This window comes from Cyprinodon tularosa, unplaced genomic scaffold (genome assembly GCF_016077235.1).
Source record: "Cyprinodon tularosa strain WSP-4 unplaced genomic scaffold, ASM1607723v1 ctg64, whole genome shotgun sequence".
Taxonomy (NCBI): domain Eukaryota; kingdom Metazoa; phylum Chordata; class Actinopteri; order Cyprinodontiformes; family Cyprinodontidae; genus Cyprinodon; species Cyprinodon tularosa.
The window spans coordinates 358,547-377,859 of record NW_024039385.1 but is presented as its reverse complement, the minus strand read 5'-3'; the positions used below and the strand labels follow the sequence as shown (position 1 = coordinate 377,859).

Genomic DNA, 19,313 nt, shown 5'->3' with positions numbered 1-19,313 from the left:
CTGAGTGTTCACAGTAATTTATATGACAGTCTGAATATTATTTAATCAAATCAATTATCTGCCATCTCTCCAGGAAAGGGCATTAAATGAATAATTATTCATCATATATAATTATTGGATCACATCTCAGTTGTGTTTATGATCACAGCTCTATTTCATTTTTCTAGACAGAATAATCAATATACCGGTGCTGTCCAAGCTTACCTCCATCATGGACAACACCTTCCACCCTCTGCACCAGTCTGTAGAGGAGCTGAGCTGCTCCTTCAAGACTTTTACACCCCGTTTGCAAAAAGGAGCGCTACTGCAGGTCATTCATCCCTGCTGCAACCACACTATACAATGTGATACTTCAACAGCAATAACTTGTGCAATGTATAATGTGCAATTACTACTTGATTTCCTGTGCAATAACCTGTTTCACTATATTTGACACTCAGTGCAATTACCATACATATAAATATAAATATCACTCTATATTAATACCCTCTATAATAACCCTACTATTAAAAAACAAAAAACTCCCCCCAAAAAAGCTTTCATATGTGGACGCACTGTATGTACTGTATATTTCCCATGCACCTTTTCCTTCCTTTGGCACATTCTTCTCCTTTGAATATTTGAGCTGATGTAACTAGTAAATTTCTCCACTGTGAGATCAATAAAGTAAATCAATCAATCAAATATGTTTTCTTTGGAAAAAGCTGAAAAATTCCAGTTTAAAACAGCTTCCTGATCAAAGCTCCAGTTTAACTGGAGCTAAAAGATCATCTGAAACGTTAATGATCCCTGAGAGAGTTTCAGTTTCGCACTCAAGCAGCAACTGATCTGATTCCTAAGATGGAGGTCAAAGGTCAGAGCATGGATCTCTATTTATTTACTTGATTGCTGGTGGCTTGAAAAAAGTGAATCCACCGGCCGGCATGTTGGTACTCCCCACTCCCACAGAGATGCACAATAAAAATGCCTTCATGTTCTTTTACATTTGAGTGCAAAAAAAGGCAGTTTGCCCGCTGTAGGAAGACGTTTCCCAGGTAATTTAACATTCAGTGGATGTGCTAATCATAACACTGTATTCTAGAATAAGTGCACACATTTTAGTTTACACTGTTATGTTCTGCTTGATTTAATCTTTGTTTTTTTTGAGCCACCTTAGTGCTGGCTGCTCCAGTCCTTCAGGAGAACAGAGGTGGAGAAGGGGTGGAGCCAGCCCATTGAAGCTGCAAATTGGTTTACACCACTTCTCATCAGCAAGAGGGGGGGAATGGGATTTTCCTCTGTTAATTTCAGTTAGGTTTTTGTGTGTTTCCCCCTTTGTATCTTCTATGTGGCCTGATCAGCCAGTATTTAAGTTTTCCCTTTGTCTCATGTAGCAGGTCTGTTTGTTTCAGTAGGTCTTTTGTTAGCCTGAGTTAAATTCTGTTACTTTGACCTCTTTTATGGGCCCAACTTTGTGATTTGTTTTTTGTTGACCCAAGTTCTTTGTTTTGGGTTCAATAAAAAGAAGACTGTTTGGATCTAAACCTGTGCCTGATCTTCCTTTGACTGCTCAGACCATCACATGATTGAATAATATCTTTTGCATCCAGAAATGTATTTTTTGCTTACAAACATTTAATTAAGGATATTTGTAGGTACAATTCTATAAAAATGTAGATTTGACCAGGAAGAATCTTATTTTAGAGTTCAACAAATGGAACAAAAGAGAAGGTATGGAAGCCCATTTCCGCCTCGTGAAAGTAAAAAAATAATAAATAGAAAGTCATAATTATGAGATTCAAAGTGATTATTATAAGAATCAAAGTAATAATTTTCGACTTTCAAAGTCATAATTATTAGTTTCAAAGTCAAAATTATGAGATAGAAAGTCATAGTTATTAGTTGCAAAGTTGAATTTTATGATTATGAGTTAGTTTGTATCTCATAATTATCACTTTCTATGTGTCTTTTTTTTTTTTTTGGCGGAAACGGGCTTCCATAGATCCTGCATACATGAATCTCTCCATTATACCCGATCCTTTCCAAACTCGCATACTTTTCTCCTAACTTCACTAGTGTCGTGTGGGCTGCTGTTCCGCTGCAGAAAATGTGTTATTGCTGTTTTTTTTCCCTCGTCTTCAGTGAAAGACACATCTACTTATTTACACAGTAGATCAGGTCAGTCTGTTTTCCTTTATTGTTGGTCAGTTTTTAATCTGTTAGTTTCTCCTGTTTAGGGTGTGGAGGATGAATGTTTGTGAATGCTTTGGTAACTAGTGTTATTAACAAACTGTAACTTGTTATAATAGTAAAACTCTGAGCTGCAGAGATTACAAGAGAGGATTTATTGAATTTAGGATAAAAACTGATTGTCTTTGTTCTGACAAACATCTGGAGAAACAGTTTGAGACTCAGAAACAAAGATGGAAACTTAATTTAAAGCAGTTATTGAGATTATCTGCAAACATGACCCAGATGTTCAGAGGGGATTTAGAACCTGGACTTTAAACTCCTCTGAGGTAACGGTCTAGTTGTGAGAACCTCGTCCACGGACAGGATCGGAGTTATTGGCTTCAACAGGAGGAGACGCCCACTCTGGTTACTATGGTTACCGCAGTGGTTAGGTTGGAAACTGAGGTGGTGGCATTCATCACTTTGCAAGTGGCAACAAAACTGTTTTACCTTTAGTTAGGGTGACCAGACCTCCAGAGACTGCAGTTGCTCAGGGGCCCCCAACCTCTTAGGGGCCCCGTCACTGACACCTGGTTGGCCCCCTACGCAATTGTGGACTAGGACGTCCCTTTGCAAATGTGATGGTAGCAAAAATTTGTCTTAAAAACACCTGATTGGACACTGACTGATCTTATATTTATATTTATACCGCATATTTATATTTATACCGCAACACATGGCAGATTTCAACAGGATGGTGAGCCGTTTAAACATGACACCAATAGCAAAGCAGACAGTGGTACTTTTAATTACTATGTTAATAACTGTGTATAGTTCATTACACAGTTGGAAAAAAATACACTCCTATTCCTATAATATGTTTCAAACCAAAGTAATGATTTTAAAAGAACAATGTATTGGAGTATTTAATTTTTTACACTACGGCTTGGAATTATGGATAATCCGGAGTGTTGATTAAAACCATAACTGTTACGTACAATGTGTTAGCAACGATGGAAAACAAAAAGAGGTAATTAAACTGGAACGCCATTTTTTTTTACATTGGGCTCTTTGATTTTACGTTATTACATCATGTTCTAATCACCCATATGAGTTTTGTGTCGGTTGGAGCCGTTCTGAAGATATTCCGTTAGGTTATATCCAAGTAACGTCTTCCTATGGGCAACGACTTGAAGGCACAAACTGAACTGTTCATAATTTGTTCTTTATGTTACGCCAGCATTCATAATATGTAGGCGAAACACTGTCCACCAGACATCCGCGGTTATATTTTTTATATTTACATTTTTTGTGTGTATGATGTCATGTTATTGCATGTTGCATATCCCAGTAAATTTGTTTCCCCTTTAAATCTGCAGCTCTCCCTACTCTCTCTGTTTAAAAAGATTAATGAAACTATTCACTAATATAATGCTGCCAGAAACAACATTTCTAGATCTGTAGAAGCTCTGCAGTCTGTCTGTTCAATGAGAAAACATGATAATTTTAACCTGTAACTGGGAGTCATGGTCCTCTGAGAAGCAAAGCTTTTTTTATCTACTAAAGAAGAACAAACTATGTTTTCTCAAGTTTCTTGCATTATAATACCAACTTGTTTAAACTTTCAATCTGTTGCCATTTTCAGCTGAAAAAGCTCTGTATGTCTAACGAACAGATTTTTCGGTAGCATCTCTAATTTTTTTAACCAACCCGTCTCCTAACTTTTACATAAGCATCTATGGAAGTAGCTGCTGGTTAATATTCACTGAGTGCTGCTGTGTGTCTCTGCTCCAACCAGCTACTCTCTAAGCAGTGAAATGAACACAGATCAGACGTCTCAAAGCAACAGATCCGATGATGTTGGACCGAGATGCAGGACACTGGAGCAGCGGGAGAGAGGAAAAAAACACTGACTATAAACGCTCCCCCCAACCTCTGTTACCCCCGCTGGCTACCTGACTCCCTCCCCCGGTAAAAGTAGAACATGTCCAGGAAAAAGATGACGGCTGGTCAATCTACTTTAGTTACTGTTAGCAAATGCCTAAAAGCTTTACATATCCAATAACATCCTACCTGAACCGACACTCTGTCTGACCTCAAAGCCTACATATTTCAGTGATGTTCTCATTCTGTCAGAAACAAAGACTTTATCTGTTCATCATTCACACAGTAACAATGAGAGTACAGTCTATCTGGGTAATTTCTGAAAGTCGTGGGAAAGTCATATTTAAATGTCAAATAATTCTGGCTTAAACATGTATATAAATGTACTCTTTATCAGATGATATTTTTCACAATTTAGAAAATTTCTATATAAAAAAAATCATGTCCTTAAATCTGTGTTGTTTTTTTTCACTATCTTCTGCAGTCCAGTTAGTTATACCTCAGCCTGTACACCTAAATTCAGCCAATCATATATCAACGGTCATCTGTCAATCAAATTTTTTCGGTCATAGCATCTTGATTCATATGTGGCAGCTAATATACGCTATGGTTGAAATCAGAATCCTTTCCTTTCCCATTGAGTTCTGTCCCAGTGTTCACGGGGATGGACGTCTGTGTCTCCAGCAGGCGTAGAGCTAACAGAACTGGCAGCGTTGCGAGGCAAGGGCTCAAACATGTACGGCTGGAAGCCTTCTACACCAAACCAAGCTTCTGCCGCTCTGGCGTCCTCTTCCACTACATCTTCGTCCCCCATTCCTCCTTTAAATAAAGAATGTATGATGGAGGAGACCCATCCACGACCTCCGACACTAAACTCTCCTCCTCTTGCGTGTTTCCTCTGTCCATAGCGTTCCTTGACAGTGTCGTTTCTAAGACATCAATTTAGTGCTACTTGGTCCAAATTTCCCATTGGGAACCTACTAGCACTAAGTTGCTAACTGGTTAGCAAGATGCTTCCGACAAACCGGCCACAATCAAACTTTCTTGTGAACCTTCCGCCACAACAATCCCGCCCTCTTGATAATCGACCAATCACATTAACTTTATTAGGGGAACCACTCTGGAGAATTCAGAAATGCAAAAGTTTGAACAGCTGCTTCCCTACGACTTTAAATAGTGTGACTCTTGTTTAACTATATCCATCCATTTTCTTACACGCTTATCCCAGGTGGGGTCCCTAGGGGTGATGGTGCCTATCTCCAGCTGTTTAATTATTTTACAAAGTAAATATTATTTTTGCTAAACCTTATTTTATCAGCCTTATAACCATTTCACACCCAGTGGAAGCCTGAAAATATGAAAAACTTATTAAGTTTTTAAGTATTTTTTTTTAAAACATTATACAATAATCTCTGCTACAGAATAATATTACAGCTGAAGGTTTGGACTCACTTGTCCCACCTCACAGACCAAAACACTGCAGATTAGAACAGAATGATTTCAGATATGTACGGTAATCGTTATAATTAGTTGATAAATCATTAATTCAATGATATAATCAATATTAAACATTTTATCTAATATAATTTAACTCCCAGTTCCATTTATTGATCCTTTAACAGAGAAGACATAAAAATAAAAAACTCATCAACATTTCAGATCATAAACAGTAACTGCATAGTTAGTTTGCCTAGTAACTATTACTCTGTGCAGTAACTGAGTTACTAACTCTGCTCCTGTTTGGTAGCAGTAACTAACTAGTCCTATTCTAACTGGCATTACTAACACTGATTATTGCCTTAGTTACTGCAGTAGAGTTGATCTTGTAACTTGTTGAGCTTCTGTTCTTCTAAAGTCAGTCTGCTGCCATCTGCTGGATAAAGAAATAAAAAGTTCTGTAATTCTGATTGATCAGCTGGCAGTGATGGAAACATTTTGGCTCTAGGAGTTCAGATGTTCCTTGTTGTCTCTGAGTGATGGTGGAGCTGATGTGTTGCTGACTCTTCTCCTCTGCCTCCTCCAACAGGATGAAGATGATCTGCTGGATCCCGCTGCTCATCATCATCATCATCCTCAGCTCATTTCTCTGTGGTCAGTTTCCATCTTCTCTTTGTTCTAAATCCATCAGTAATCAGTGAAAAGTCTGTCAGTGAAGCTAACACTTCAATCCTCCTGCTGCATTTGATCCAGCAGTTTGACTAGAAGAGAATCAAGCAGAGCTCTGACAGCACAGAGACCATCATGAGACAGAAACCTCTAGAGATGGACTTTAAAGGCTCCCATGTTCCAGTTCTCAGTGTGTCTGCTCCTCTCTTCCTCTCTCTGTCTCTTCAGCAGCAACATTTGTAGTGAATGTGACCCAGAGCTCCTATCAGGCAGAGGAGAAGCACAACATCACTCTGGAGTGGACCTTCACCACCAGACCTCATGGATCCTGGAGTCAGCTGTTTGTTCTCTGCAGCTTGTTTACTTCTAACAGACATTCAGTCGTCTTTCATGTCCATGATGGTGTTGAGGTGCCAGAGTCTCAGGATGAACAGTTCTCAGGACGAGTCCAGAGTGACAAAGACGTCCTCAGAGAAGGACGAATCAGACTCCATGTGTCCAGACTGAGGACTGAAGACTCTGGTCTGTATGTCTGTAAGGTGGAGACTGATGGAGGCTCAGGCTATGAAAAATGTCTCCTCAACGTCTCTGGTGAGAATAAATCCTCTAAATCCATTTTTCTTTGATAAAATCCTGAGAACTGAGTTGATGAACAAACATCATCATCTTCTAGATGAAGCCTCCTGCTTTGAACGTGAACAAGTATGAATAAATATTTCTGATTTCTCTCCATCAGCTGCTGATCAGATCCAAACTCAGAGACCAACTTTGACTCCAGAACCAGAGAGACGAGGAACGATCTTCCTCTACATCCCACTGGGACTGACAGCAGCAGCTCTGATGGTTCTGATGACACCGTTGATTGTTTGGTTCAGGAGGAAAAGAAGGAAAACAACGTTGATCGTTTGGTTCTTAAAGGAAAAGAAGAAGAAAACAAAACTGTCAAGTGTCAGATTTTTCTGAATGACTGTATTTTAGTAATAAGGACGTTGATCTGTTCCTCGTTTTATTTCAGGTTGATGTTTTGAAATATTTATTTCTGTTCTCACCCAGAAGCAATGATCTTTATTGTTCTAATGCTTTAATGCTCTAACAGCTGATTGTTACTGAAGTTGAAGCGCTGTAGATGATTTAACAAAAGCTGGAATACAATGACAGCTATATTATTCCAGGTTCTGCAGCAGATAAATGCTATGGCACTTTGTTTATTTGTGCATTAATCAGTATTTTTAAAAGGTGTTATTTGTAAAAAATATTTATTCTTCCACCTTTTTGTTCCACTGTTGGTGTTAGTCATTTCACTTGGACCTGGAATTACTGTCTATAAGATATCTCAATTTCTACAGGTTTGTATGAGTACTGTTAATAAAACAACAGTGGAAACATTTCGTATAAAAAATGTTTATGTTTCCTTTATGTAATATGAATTGTCTTTAATTAATTAAAAGCATTTCATATAAACAGGAAGTTTGTATTTTCTTTGCATATGTTGTGGATTTGTTGTTTTTTTTTATCAAAGAGGACGAGGCCAACACTCAGTTAAACAGAAAAAGATGGATTTTTGTATTTGCACATTTTGAAGGCTTTTGCTCTTGGAGGACAAAAGGGTGAAATAGGATTTGCTCACAGTTTGATACATCACAGAGGAGGGGGAGACAGTAAGGTATCTCTAGCCTAAATAGCCTAATTTATGAGAATTCCTCCTTAGCTGGCCTTGATGCAGAGCTAGATTGTAAATCTCTGACTCCAGCTCCTTTAACAGAATCAGTATGGAAATATTTAAAAAGATGGTAAAGAACAGAAGTAGCAGTAGGATCAGTGGATTGTTATCACCCAATGAATCCTAATCCTAAAGTAATTATTTTCTTCCTTTGCAATGAGTCTTTTTATGTGTAATCTGAAAATAATTTTAATAGTTCTTACTGAAATGTAAACTAAAACATAATTAAAATTTCCAGTCACTCATATTAAAACAAAACCAAAAAAATCTCATATCCTTTCACTGAGTTGTAGAATCGCTCTCTATAAATATTTAATTATGTATGAATAAATGCGATCATTTCTTAATAAGATCACCATCTAAAGGACAAGCATTGTTTGTTTGGTCTAGTGAATGATTTTTTATTGTTTGCACGAAACTAGAACAAAATCTCCTGATTGAATCAGGAAATAAAACAATGTGATTGGCTGTAAGGAGAGCGGAGACAGAGGACGCTCTGAGTTTACTGAACTAAACCTGCTACCGACCAGGTTAGCTCTGAGGAGAATGTTACTATGGCAACAGATACAGAGGTTGAGGAAACTCTCTTTGTGAAAAAGAAAGGAGGACGAGATAAAGCATTCCCATGCTAGCATGCAGAGAACATCAGAAAGGGCTTTAAACAGGTAATATTTCTGCTAAATGTATTCTACAATAGTTTGTAATCTAGTTTTAATCTAATTATAGAACAACAATAAATGTTCCTGACTGCCACTCCTAATAAATGCATAGTCAGCGTTGGTATCAGATGTGAGACGCACAGAGACACCTTGGTTCAGTCTCAGAAGTGAATCCAGATCCGTGGCTCCTGGCCAGGTCATCCCAGGCTGGTATTAAGTAACGATGGGCAGTGGCATCAATATGCCTTTTTAAAGGGGGCTAAAGCCTCCATCCAATGTTCTCTAGCCCTGCTAAATAAGGTGTTTGTTTTTTTATTGAGTCTGATTTATTTGTTTCCTTTTCTTTTTTACAAATAACTTTTGGAAATCCAAACTAATGTGTTCAGAATATGATTAGGAATAAATAATCATATAGGCTGTCATAACTAACTGAACTAAGATCACATATTTGTCAGTTTCCCTTTATTTCATAGTGTCAGTTAAAGGGATCTGTCAGTGAGTTCATTCCAATTAGTGGCCTGTGTTTTCCTTTCTTGCAGCCCAGCACACAGCAGAGCTGTCTGCAGCAGCGAGAACATCCTGTCACCACCTGCCACCTTCACAAAAGCAGCACTTCCTGGACATAAGATTAGATTTAGATAACTCATAAAGCCAAAAAGTACCAGAAAGCGGAGAAATAGACTGGTCACCCTACAGTTCTAATTATGGTAGCAGTTCAGACGTCAGCACTTTGATGCATCCATTAATCCAATCACAGACCTGATTCAGATGTTTGTAACGTGAGCTTCTCATGATTGACAGTGGAGACAGTCGACCACACAAGAAAAAGCAGAGAGCTAATCAGGAGCTTGTTGGCGGTCTAAACTCAGGTTAGCGGACTTCAGCTTTAGTGGCTGTTTTCTACTTGGTAATAAAGGAACCAAGTTCTCCCTGTTTAACAGGTGGACTTTGCTCTCCAGCTTCAGTGGAGTGGAAAAAGTCCCTTTTAACAGGAAGAAACCTACAGCAGTACCAGGCTCAGTGTGAGCGGCCATCTGCCAGGCCGACTGGGGTTCAAGGAGGCAGAAGCAGAGATACAAAAGGCAACTCTAAAAGGCGGCCCCTTCCAGGAAACACACAGCAAGGTAGACAAGCTCCCAGCCAGCTGCCATGTCAGAGGATAAGAGAGCACATCACACCAGTCACAGTCAGAGAAACAGGACTACACTGCAAAACAGGCTGATCTCCAACATCTATAAACAAAGATGTTGATGGCAGCAAAACAGCTGATGTTTCTCTCCAGAATGGCATCACAGCCAAACAGGAACAGACGAGCCAATGCTACTATGAGAAAAAGCAGAGAGCATAATGTTAGAGATGCAACTAACATACTGCAGTGGGAGAATAAAGATAGAATGAAGCAGAATGGTGAAAAATGGGTCCCTATGTCCTCCAGTAGCCTAATCCTATAGCAGCATAACTATAGAGATTGCTCAGCATAACCTGAGCCACTCTAACTGTAAGCTTTATCAAAAAGGAAAGTTTTAAAAGTAGACAGGGTGTCTGCCTCACGGACTAACTGGTAGTTGGTTCCACAGGAGAGGAGCCTGATAACAAAAAGATCTGCCTCCCATTCTACTTTTAGAAATTCTAGGAACCACTAGTAAACCTGCAGATTGAGAGTGAAGTGCTCTGTTAGGAGCATAAGGAACAATCAGATCTCTGATATAAGATGGAGCTTGGCCATTTAAGGCTTTATATGTGAGAAGGAGGATTTTAAATTCTATTCTGGATTTAACAGGAAGCCAATGAAGAGAAGCCAGGATAGAAGAGATATGATCTCTATTTTTAATTTTCATCAGAACTCTGGCTGCAGCATTTTTGATCATGTGACGGCTTTTAACTACAGTTTGTAGACTTCCTGATAGTAAAGAATTACAATAGTCCAGCACTGAAACAGCTCTGGTGAAAGTCACTAACGATATTCTGATGGCCTCTGATAATGTACTTGTACTTGTCCTGTTAGATCTCAGGGCTGCATTTAATACAATTGATTATAATATTCTTTTAGAAAAACTTGAATATTTTGTAGGAATTAAAGGAACAGCACTAGACCGATTTCAGTTTGTTCATGTTAATGATAAATCTTCCTCATGCTCAAAGGTTACCTGTGGAGTACCACAGGGATCAGTGCTAGGACCAATTCTCTTTACTATATATATGATCGCAATCGATAGAATTATTAGACAGCATGAGATTAATTTCCACTGTTATGCTGCTGACACTGTTGTCCCAGCTCACCAGAAGATATGAATATATTAAAGAACTAGAACTGGAAGTTAGTTTATTAATAGGTCATTAAAATCAAGGGCACAGCAAGTTATTTATTATCAGTTGAATGATTATAACTGTAACTTGCTTACTAACCAGGGTTTTAGCCCCTTTCCTTAAAAGGTTAGACTCCTGAATCAAGCTGTTAAAATTCCAGTTGTCTTTCACCAATTTAGTAATTTAAGCTATGGCTCTTAGCAACGTTATCAACCACCAACCAAATCAATGTGTCTCTGTTCATCCGCATGCTACTGAAAGAAGAGTGAACCCAGCCTAAGTGATCAATCGTTCACTGTGTAAAATGAACACTAAAGGCCACGGGTTAAAATACAATGGTACCTTTATTAGCTACAATCACACAGTATTATATCTCATAACTAAGCAGACACTAAACAATACTGAAAATAAGCTAAATTAAAGAAATAACAGGGGAAGAGGGGTTTAAGAGTCTGTTCAAAGTCTGTGATGTTTGAAGTTTAAAGCTTAATGCATTTAATAGTGTCCTTTATAATAGCAGCAGATAAAATGTGAATAAACCCTGATGCAGAGAGGTTAACTGCAGTCAAAACAGTGAAGTTTCATTCAGTTTATGGTGAAAAATGAATAATGACTCATTAAACTATGATGACGCTGAAAGACCCGTTAGCTTAGCTGGCCCCAGGGGTTCTGGTTCTGGTCGGGTCCAACTGAAACAAAGAGAGGGTTAGTTCACAATGTAGCAGTTAGCTTCAGCAACACGTGACTCAGTCTGTAGTGAGCATTAGCATTCATTAAAACCTTTAAAACCATCAGCAGTTGAATCAGAAAGCTTATTTCTATAAAAAACACCAACACAATTATCTATTCTACCTCTAGTTCACCCAAGCAGAGCATTTATTAAGCATCAGATGCGAAGGACGGGGAAGGATGCAGTTACTGTTTTTGGTTCAGTGGACGGAAGGCCTTCAGCCCAGTCCGGTGTTCTCAGGCCCGTCTTCGGTTCAGTCCTTTGATCCAACAGCAACTCAAAGAGATTTGGATCAATCCGATGCAACAATAAGAGGCAAATTACAAGGGGATTCATTTTATAACTCACAGTACCACACAGGACGTCTCCCTTTTAGCTACGGTGGTTAGCACGTAGCCGCGGCCTCTAGTAGCGGCTTCTACTGGCTTCTTCGGCAAACAACGATCGAGGCTCCTTTGTTCGGCAGTTAGTGCTCGATTAGCTGTGCTCTGTCTTTGCTGCAGCAGGATTCAGGATACACTGCCTTCATTCGGTTTTAAGGACACGAAGAGTAAAAACACAGCATTCAGCTCCTTCTGAATCGCAGAAAAAAGGCAGTCTGACTTGGTCCAGCGAGGGGTGTGTCTTCAGAGCAGCTTACTTCTGGCAACATCAGCGAGAATAGATTGCAGCAACACTCAGCTAGATCTGTCTATTAATCCTGATGAAGCTAACCCGTTACATAGACTACAGGTATGTCTGGAGGACATAAACACCTGGATAGCTATCACCCTATACTCTGTTTATATTTCTGTTTTAGTCTGTGTTGGTTTGCAGCAACTTCAGGAAACAGAAAATGTTGCTGAGAGGCTGAGGTCGGCTGTTCCTTGTCTGACGAGCTCGTTGAAAAAAGGATCAGCTGAGATCAAAATGCTGTTAATGTGAACTTTATTAACAAAAAGGAATAAACAACATAGATTAACGTATCCAAAATATAAATTATCAAACATATATCACAGTGATTTTTATAGTAGTCAACAAAAATACAGCGCCCCATTCTCTACCAGTGACACTCCAACAGGTAATACGCCCACTAACAAAACTGCCCACATCTGGTTGACCCATTCCTCTACAAACAAACAACCAAACAAACAAATAAACACAAAACCATAACGGCTATAAACCCAGACAAACAAACATCTAAGTATCTTTTCATATATGGCTGCTACAGTTGGCCTCGTCCTCTTTGATGAAAAAAAACAATTCCACAACACATGCGAAGAAACTATAAACTTCCTGTTTATATGAATTGCTTTGATTAATTAAATCAATTAATTTTAAATATAAACATTTTGCATATAAAATTTTTCCACCTTTGTTTTATTCACATCACTCAAACAAACCAGTCCAGGTAATTACAAGCTGAGATATCTTATAGACAGTAATTAACTAAAATGACTAACAGTGAAAACAGTGGAACAAAAAAGAAAACCGAAGATTAATACACAAATAAACAAAGTGCCATTGCATTTATCAGCTGAAGAAACTTGAGTAATAAAGCAGTCATTGTATTCCACCTTGTGGTAAATGATCTAAAGCGGAGGTCTTCAACAGGGGGTGTGCGACCCTTAGGGGGTCCACAGAGGTACTGCATGGGGGACGCAAACTTTTTGGTTGATTAGACTTTTTTTTATATTCCCCCCTGTAATTTTTTCCACTAATTGAAATATCTTTAAATCCACATTAACATGAATTCAACAGACTGTAGTAAACAGATAAATGGAGGCAGAAGATGTCTTTCAGTCATCAATGCACACATTCAGAGACACACAGGAGCTCTTTCAAGCTGGGCACCGTTTCATTCACAACACCTGTCCCATCAACCAGGAATCAGAAATACTTTAATAATCCCAGGAAGAAATTACTTTAGTTACATTACTCCATCTGTAATAGAGTGACTATAGGACCAGTTTGATAGAACACTATTTAATACAATAAACAGGTAAAAGCCAGTAAATTAGAATATTTTTAAAAAACTTGATTTATTTCAGTAATTGCATTCAAAAGGTGTAACTTGTACATTATATTTATTCATTGCACACAGACTGATGCATTCAAATGTTTATTTCATTTAATTTTGATGACTTGAAGTGGCAACAAATGAAAATCCAAAATTCCATGTGTCACAAAATTAGAATATTGTGTAAGGGTTAAATTTTGAAGACACCTGGTGCCACAAACTAATCAGCTGATTAACTCAAAACACCTGCAAAGGGCTTTAAATGGTCTCTCAGTCCAGTTCTGAAGCCTACACAAACATGGGGAAGACTTCAGATTTGACAGCTGTCCAAAAGGCGACCATCGACACATTGCAGAAGGAGGGAAAGACACAAAAGGTTATTGCTGAAGAGGCTGGCTGTTCTCAGAGCTCTGTGTCCAAACACATTAATAGAGAGGCAAAGGGAAGGAAAAACCGTGGTCAGAAAAAGTGTACAAGGGATAGGGATCACAGCGCCCTAGTCAAGATTGTGAAAAAAAAACCCCATTCAAAAATGTGGGGGAGATTCACAAGGAGTGGACAGCTGCTGGAGTCAGTGCTTCAAGATCCACTACCAAGAGACGCTTGAAAGACATGGGTTTCAACTGCCGCATACCTCGTGTCAAGCCACTGTTGACCAAGAAACAGCGCGAAAAGCGTCTCACCTGGGCTAAGGAAAAAAAGAGCTGGACTGCTGCTGAGTGGTCCAAAGTCATGTTTTCTGACGAAAGCAAATTTTGCATTTCCTTTGGAAATCGAGGTCCCAGAGTCTGGAGGAAGACAGGAGAGGCACAGGATCCATGTTGCCTGAAGTCTAGTGTAAAGTTTCCACCATCAGTGATGGTTTGGGGTGCCATGTCATCTGCTGGTGTCCGTCCACTCTGTTTCCTGAGATCCAGGGTCAACGCAGCCGTCTACCAGCAAGTTTTAGAGCACTTCATGCTTCCTGCTGCTGACCTGCTCTATGGAGATGGAGATTTCAGGTTCCAACAGGACTTGGCGCCTGCACACAGCGCAAAATCTACCCGTGCCTGGTTTACGGACCATGGTATTTCTGTTCTAAATTGGCCAGCCAACTCCCCTGACCTTAGCCCCATAGAAAATCTGTGGGGTATTGTGAAGAAGAAGATGCAGAATGCCAGACCCAAAAATGCAGAAGAGTTGAAGGCCACTATCAGAGCAACCTGGGCTCTCATAACACCTGAGCAGTGCCAGAAACTCATCGACTCCATGCCACGCCGCATTAATGCAGCAATTGAGGCAAAAGGAGCTCCAACCAAGTATTGAGTATTGTACATGCTCATATTTTTCATTTTCATACTTTTCAGTTGGCCAACATTTCTAAAAAATCCCTTTTTTGTATTAGCCTTAAGTAATATTCTAATATTGTGACACACAGAATTTTGGATTTTCATTTGTTACCACTTCAAATCATCAACATTAAATGAAATAAACATTTGAATGCATCATTCTGTGTGCAATGAATAAATATAATGTACAAGTTACACCTTTTGAATGCAATTACTGAAATAAATCAAGTTTTTCTAAATATTCTAATTTACTGGCTTTTACCTGAATATAATTAGGGGGTCCCCGCTCCATCTCGCCATCAGTTTGGGGGTCCTTGGCCTGGAAAACGTGGAAGACCCCTGATCTAGAGGGTTTCAACCTCGGTAACAATCAGCTGTTCCAGCATTAAAGCATTAGAGCAATAAAGATCGTTGCTTCTAGATGAGGACAGAAATAAATATAAATATAAAATAAATATAAAAAAAAAATCTCGCTTTTTTTAGTCATCTTGGACGATTACAATTTTGATCGATTCTAATTGAAGTATTAAAAACTATATGCATCTATTTAAAAATTGGTTTACTTTATTAAAAATATATTGAGCAAAGTAACAAATATTTAGCCAATAATAAACATTAAAAATATATAAACTTAAATATTCATAACAAAAATCTTGTGCAAGTAACACAAATATTCACCCAGCAATAATTGTACTGATTTTTTATCAGTAAAAAATGCAATCTATATATTTAGTAAAAATGCACGAAAAAAAGATAATTTCCTAAAATATGCAATTTATCAAACAGTCAATAACTTGTATTTATCTTCTGGGAAGTAGGTGGTCTGTAAGCAGCAGCTGCTGAGAGCCCAGTTCACATCATTATAATTAACTCATGAACAGCTGGAGAGATCGACGGGACCAAAGGTCTGAAACAGTTGCAAACAACAAAGGGTCCAACTTTTCTCTGAGCGCTTGTCGTGTTTTGTTCTACAGTTTAAGTAGCGCAATCTCTGCTAAGTATTTGCGACTCTGCGGGTCATATTTTGAAACACACACTTGTTGCATGAGAAGGAAGCCAGGCTCCTCTACGTTGTAAATGGGCACCATGTCCATCCCTATATGAACAGCTACAGCGTCAGTCATCTGTTTCCACCGCACACTTGTCGTATGGCAGCACTTTAGAAAATGAGACGGCCAGGGTTTGTTGTCTTTTCTTGTCGTGTTTGTCTTTGCCCGTGCAATCGACGCTGCACTCCCAAAGCTGTGAGCACTGCTCCCATTCTGTGAGGTGCCTTTGCCAGAGAGGCTGAAACAACTTAGCTGTGCTGCTAGTCTTGGTTTTCATAGTATTTCGACAAACCTTGCACACTACTGTAGTCTGCTCTGTCTCTGCCTTGTTGAACCACTTCCATATATTTGATGAAACACGAGTCCTTTTTCTCGGTACCAACTCTTCAGATAGAGCAGTGGCCATGGCCTGAGTAAACAGTGCAGCTATCAGGGGGAAGGAAGAAAGAGGCAGCGGAAGCAAATGTGCAAGTAAAAAATGCTGAAGAAAAGGCAAAATTTCTAAGTATGGACTACATGACTTAATCAAATTAATTCAATTTATCTCCAAGCCCTACTGAGAACTGGAATATGGGAGCCTTTAAAGTCCATCTCTAGAGGTTTCTGTCTCATGATGGTCTCTGTGCTGTCAGAGCTCTGCTTGATTCTCTTCTAGTCAAACTGCTGGATCAAATGCAGCAGGAGGATTGAAGTGTTAGCTTCACTGACAGACTTTTCACTGATTACTGATGGATTTAGAACAAAGAGAAGATGGAAACTGACCACAGAGACATGAGCTGAGGATGATGATGATGAGCGGCGGGATCCAGCAGATCATCTTCATCCTGTTGGAGGAGGCCGAGGAGAAGAGTCAGCAACACATCAGCTCCACCATCACTCAGAGACAACAAGGAACATCTGAACTCCTAGAGCAAAAAGGTTTCCATCACTGCCAGCTGATCAATCAGAATTACAGAACTTTTTATTTCTTTATCCAGCAGATGGCAGCAGACTGACTTTAGAAGAACAGAAGCTCAACAAGTTACAAGATCAACTCTACTGCAATAACTAAGGCAATAATCAGGGTTAGTAATGCTAGTTAGAATAGGACTAGTTAGTTACTGCTACCAAACAGGAGCAGAGTTAGTAACTCAGTTACTGCACAGAGTAATAGTTACTAGGCAAACTAACTATGCAGTTACTATTTATGATCTGAAATGTTGATCAGTTTTGAATTTTCTTGATCTTTCCTGTTAAAAGATCATTAAATACAACTGGGAGTTAAATTATATGAGATAAAATGTTGATAAAATTTTTAATATTGATTATTTCATTGAATTCATGATTTATCAACTAATTAAAAGGACTACATCTAAAAACATTCTGCTCTAATCTGCAGCGTTTTGGTCTGTGAGGCGGGACAAGTGAGTCCAAACCTTCAGCTGTAATATTATTCTGTAGCAGAGATTATTGTTTAATGTTTAAAAGAAAATAAATGCTTTAGAACTTAATAGGTTTTTCATATTTTCAGGCTTCCACTGGGTGTGAAATGATTATAAGGCTGATAAAAATAACTTTTTTTAAGGGTTTAGCAAAAATAATATTTACTTTCAAATATAGTTAAAAAAGAGTTGCACTATTTCAGAAATAATAACCCAGCTAGACTGAACTCTCAGACTTACTGCGTGAATAATAAACAGATTGGAACATGCAGGCGCTGCCTTCAGGGCGAGACTTTCGGTTCAGGGGCGATGAGATAGGATATGTACTGCTCTCAGGCGTTACCCTGTGTTGGTGTCCTGTTTCTATCTTAGATTTTTCTTAGGTCTCAACTAAAATATGGCAAGCCATTTTGACATTTATTAGAAGCACTGTTCTCTTTATTGTTCCATTTGTTGTCACTAAAATAAGACCCTTCCTGGTCAAAACTACATTCCTACAAGCCAGAAAGGTACATATAGATATCCTAAATTACATTTTTTCAGCAGAAATCAATTATCAGGTTGCAAAAAATATAACTGTACTAGTAAGAATAAACTTTCAGATACCTAGAAATCTTTACAAATTTTAAGTGGCCCTTTTGACATTTATTAACTTGACTAAATATATATTCCAGATGTTTCAAATGCATTTTTCTTCCTATCTAATATAAACATTTCAGATACAAATGAGTCATGATTCCCATTCATGTGTATTGGGCTATTGCTTCCAGATATCTAAAATAACATTCTGGGGGTGGGGGGAGCCGACCGTGGTGAGGCCCATGAAATAAGCCCCACCCCAGACAATGTTGTTGTGTTGTGAAAATGTTGTAGATGAAGGTGTCTAAAATGCAAAATAAAATTGGGGTGGGGGACGTCATCAGAAGGTGGGGCCCTCCAGTAACAACCCCCTCCCCAAAAACCTACATGTGTGTCAGTGTGATGGAGCAGGCAGAGGGAGGATTCCGGGGATGGGGAGCAAAGGACTGGGATGCTTACTGCACTCCCAGGGAGCCAGCTCCCCCCCTGACTCCAATAGGCCCTCTCTGTTCCCCGAGAGCCCCACCGGAGAGGGGGGCCCCACCAGTTGCACCACCATAGCCCGGGGACCAGGAACCGATGGCAGGGCCCACAAGCCAGCCAGCCACAGGGCAGACACCGCCCCACATCCTGTTCATCCAAAAAGAAAAAAGAAAAAAAAGGGGGAGACAACTCTGGCTGGCCAGCCCGCACGCACCAGAACCCCCACCCCGGACGAAGCCCCCACCGGCACGGACCAGGACCGAGACGGAGCAATTCTTGATTTTAAGGATTTACTTGAAAACTTAACGCAACTTTACAGGAAACATAAAATCATCCACTAAATTAAGTCTTTTAAAGTCCAACAGATCCTGGGAAGGGTGAGGTAAAAAAAACTATTGAGCTCCAGTCTCCCTCTGATTCCGGCTGCACTCGCTCCCCTGGCATGAAGATAAACCACACCCCTTCGTAAGTTTTTAAATGTCACAATAAAAGTCATATCTTACTCATGATATCAGTGAACTGTACATATGCAAGTAGCATTTTTCAATCCTTTTAAATCGCTTGAATCATTAAATCAAAATAATATTTATCTTACTTATGAATTTTCATATTTTTAAATAAAATAAAAATAAATATTCTAACTCAAATAAACTGCATTTAGGCTTTACACGTGTCCTCAGAGGAGTTTAAAGTCCAGGTTCTGAATCCCCTCTGAACATCTCGGTCGTGTTTGCAGATAATCTCAATAACTGCTTTAAATTAAGTTTCCATCGTTGTTTCTGAGTCTGAAACTGTTTCTCTAGATGTTTGTCAAAACAAAGACAATCAGTTTCTATTCTAAATTCAATAAATCATCTCTTGTATTCACTGTAGCTCAGACTTTTACCATTATAACAG

General features: G+C 39.0%; 1 protein-coding gene and 1 long non-coding RNA gene across 6 annotated transcripts; one reads left to right on the top strand and one right to left on the bottom strand.

Annotated features, from left to right (window-relative positions):
- The first annotated feature begins 2,014 nt into the window (after positions 1–2,014).
- On the top strand, positions 2,015–7,394 carry LOC119798908. 5 transcript variants are annotated; one of them, XR_005282778.1, is made up of 4 exons: positions 2,015–2,157; positions 6,062–6,126; positions 6,229–6,732; positions 6,878–7,394. XR_005282778.1 is itself a non-coding variant. In XM_038308579.1 (4 exons), exons 2-4 carry the CDS (start codon positions 6,063–6,065, stop codon positions 7,102–7,104), a joined length of 657 nt encoding a protein of 218 aa, XP_038164507.1. In that variant the 5' UTR covers positions 2,015–2,157; position 6,062; the 3' UTR covers positions 7,105–7,394. The 5 variants fall into 5 exon arrangements, 3 of the variants coding, with proteins under 3 accessions (XP_038164507.1, XP_038164508.1, XP_038164509.1); XM_038308579.1 differs by having other exon boundaries at positions 6,370–6,732; positions 6,875–7,394; XM_038308580.1 differs by having other exon boundaries at positions 2,030–2,157; positions 5,981–6,126; positions 6,370–6,732; positions 6,875–7,394.
- Positions 7,395–15,648: 8,254 nt separating this feature from the next.
- LOC119798911 lies at positions 15,649–17,462 on the bottom strand. Its single transcript, XR_005282780.1, has 2 exons — positions 16,491–17,462; positions 15,649–16,342 (listed from the first exon to the last, which is right to left on the bottom strand). It is a non-coding gene; the product is annotated as an uncharacterized LOC119798911 (long non-coding RNA).
- Between the last annotated feature and the right edge of the window lie 1,851 nt (positions 17,463–19,313).

Coding starts and splice junctions, on each gene's coding strand:
- LOC119798908 (XM_038308579.1), top strand. CDS start 6,063: ATGAAGATGATCTGCTGGATCCCGCTGCTCATCATCATCATCATCCTC. Junction 6,127..6,369: donor CCTCAGCTCATTTCTCTGTG/GTCAGTTTCCAT, acceptor CTGTCTCTTCAG/CAGCAACATTTGTAGTGAAT. Junction 6,733..6,874: donor ATGTCTCCTCAACGTCTCTG/GTGAGAATAAAT, acceptor ATTTCTCTCCAT/CAGCTGCTGATCAGATCCAA.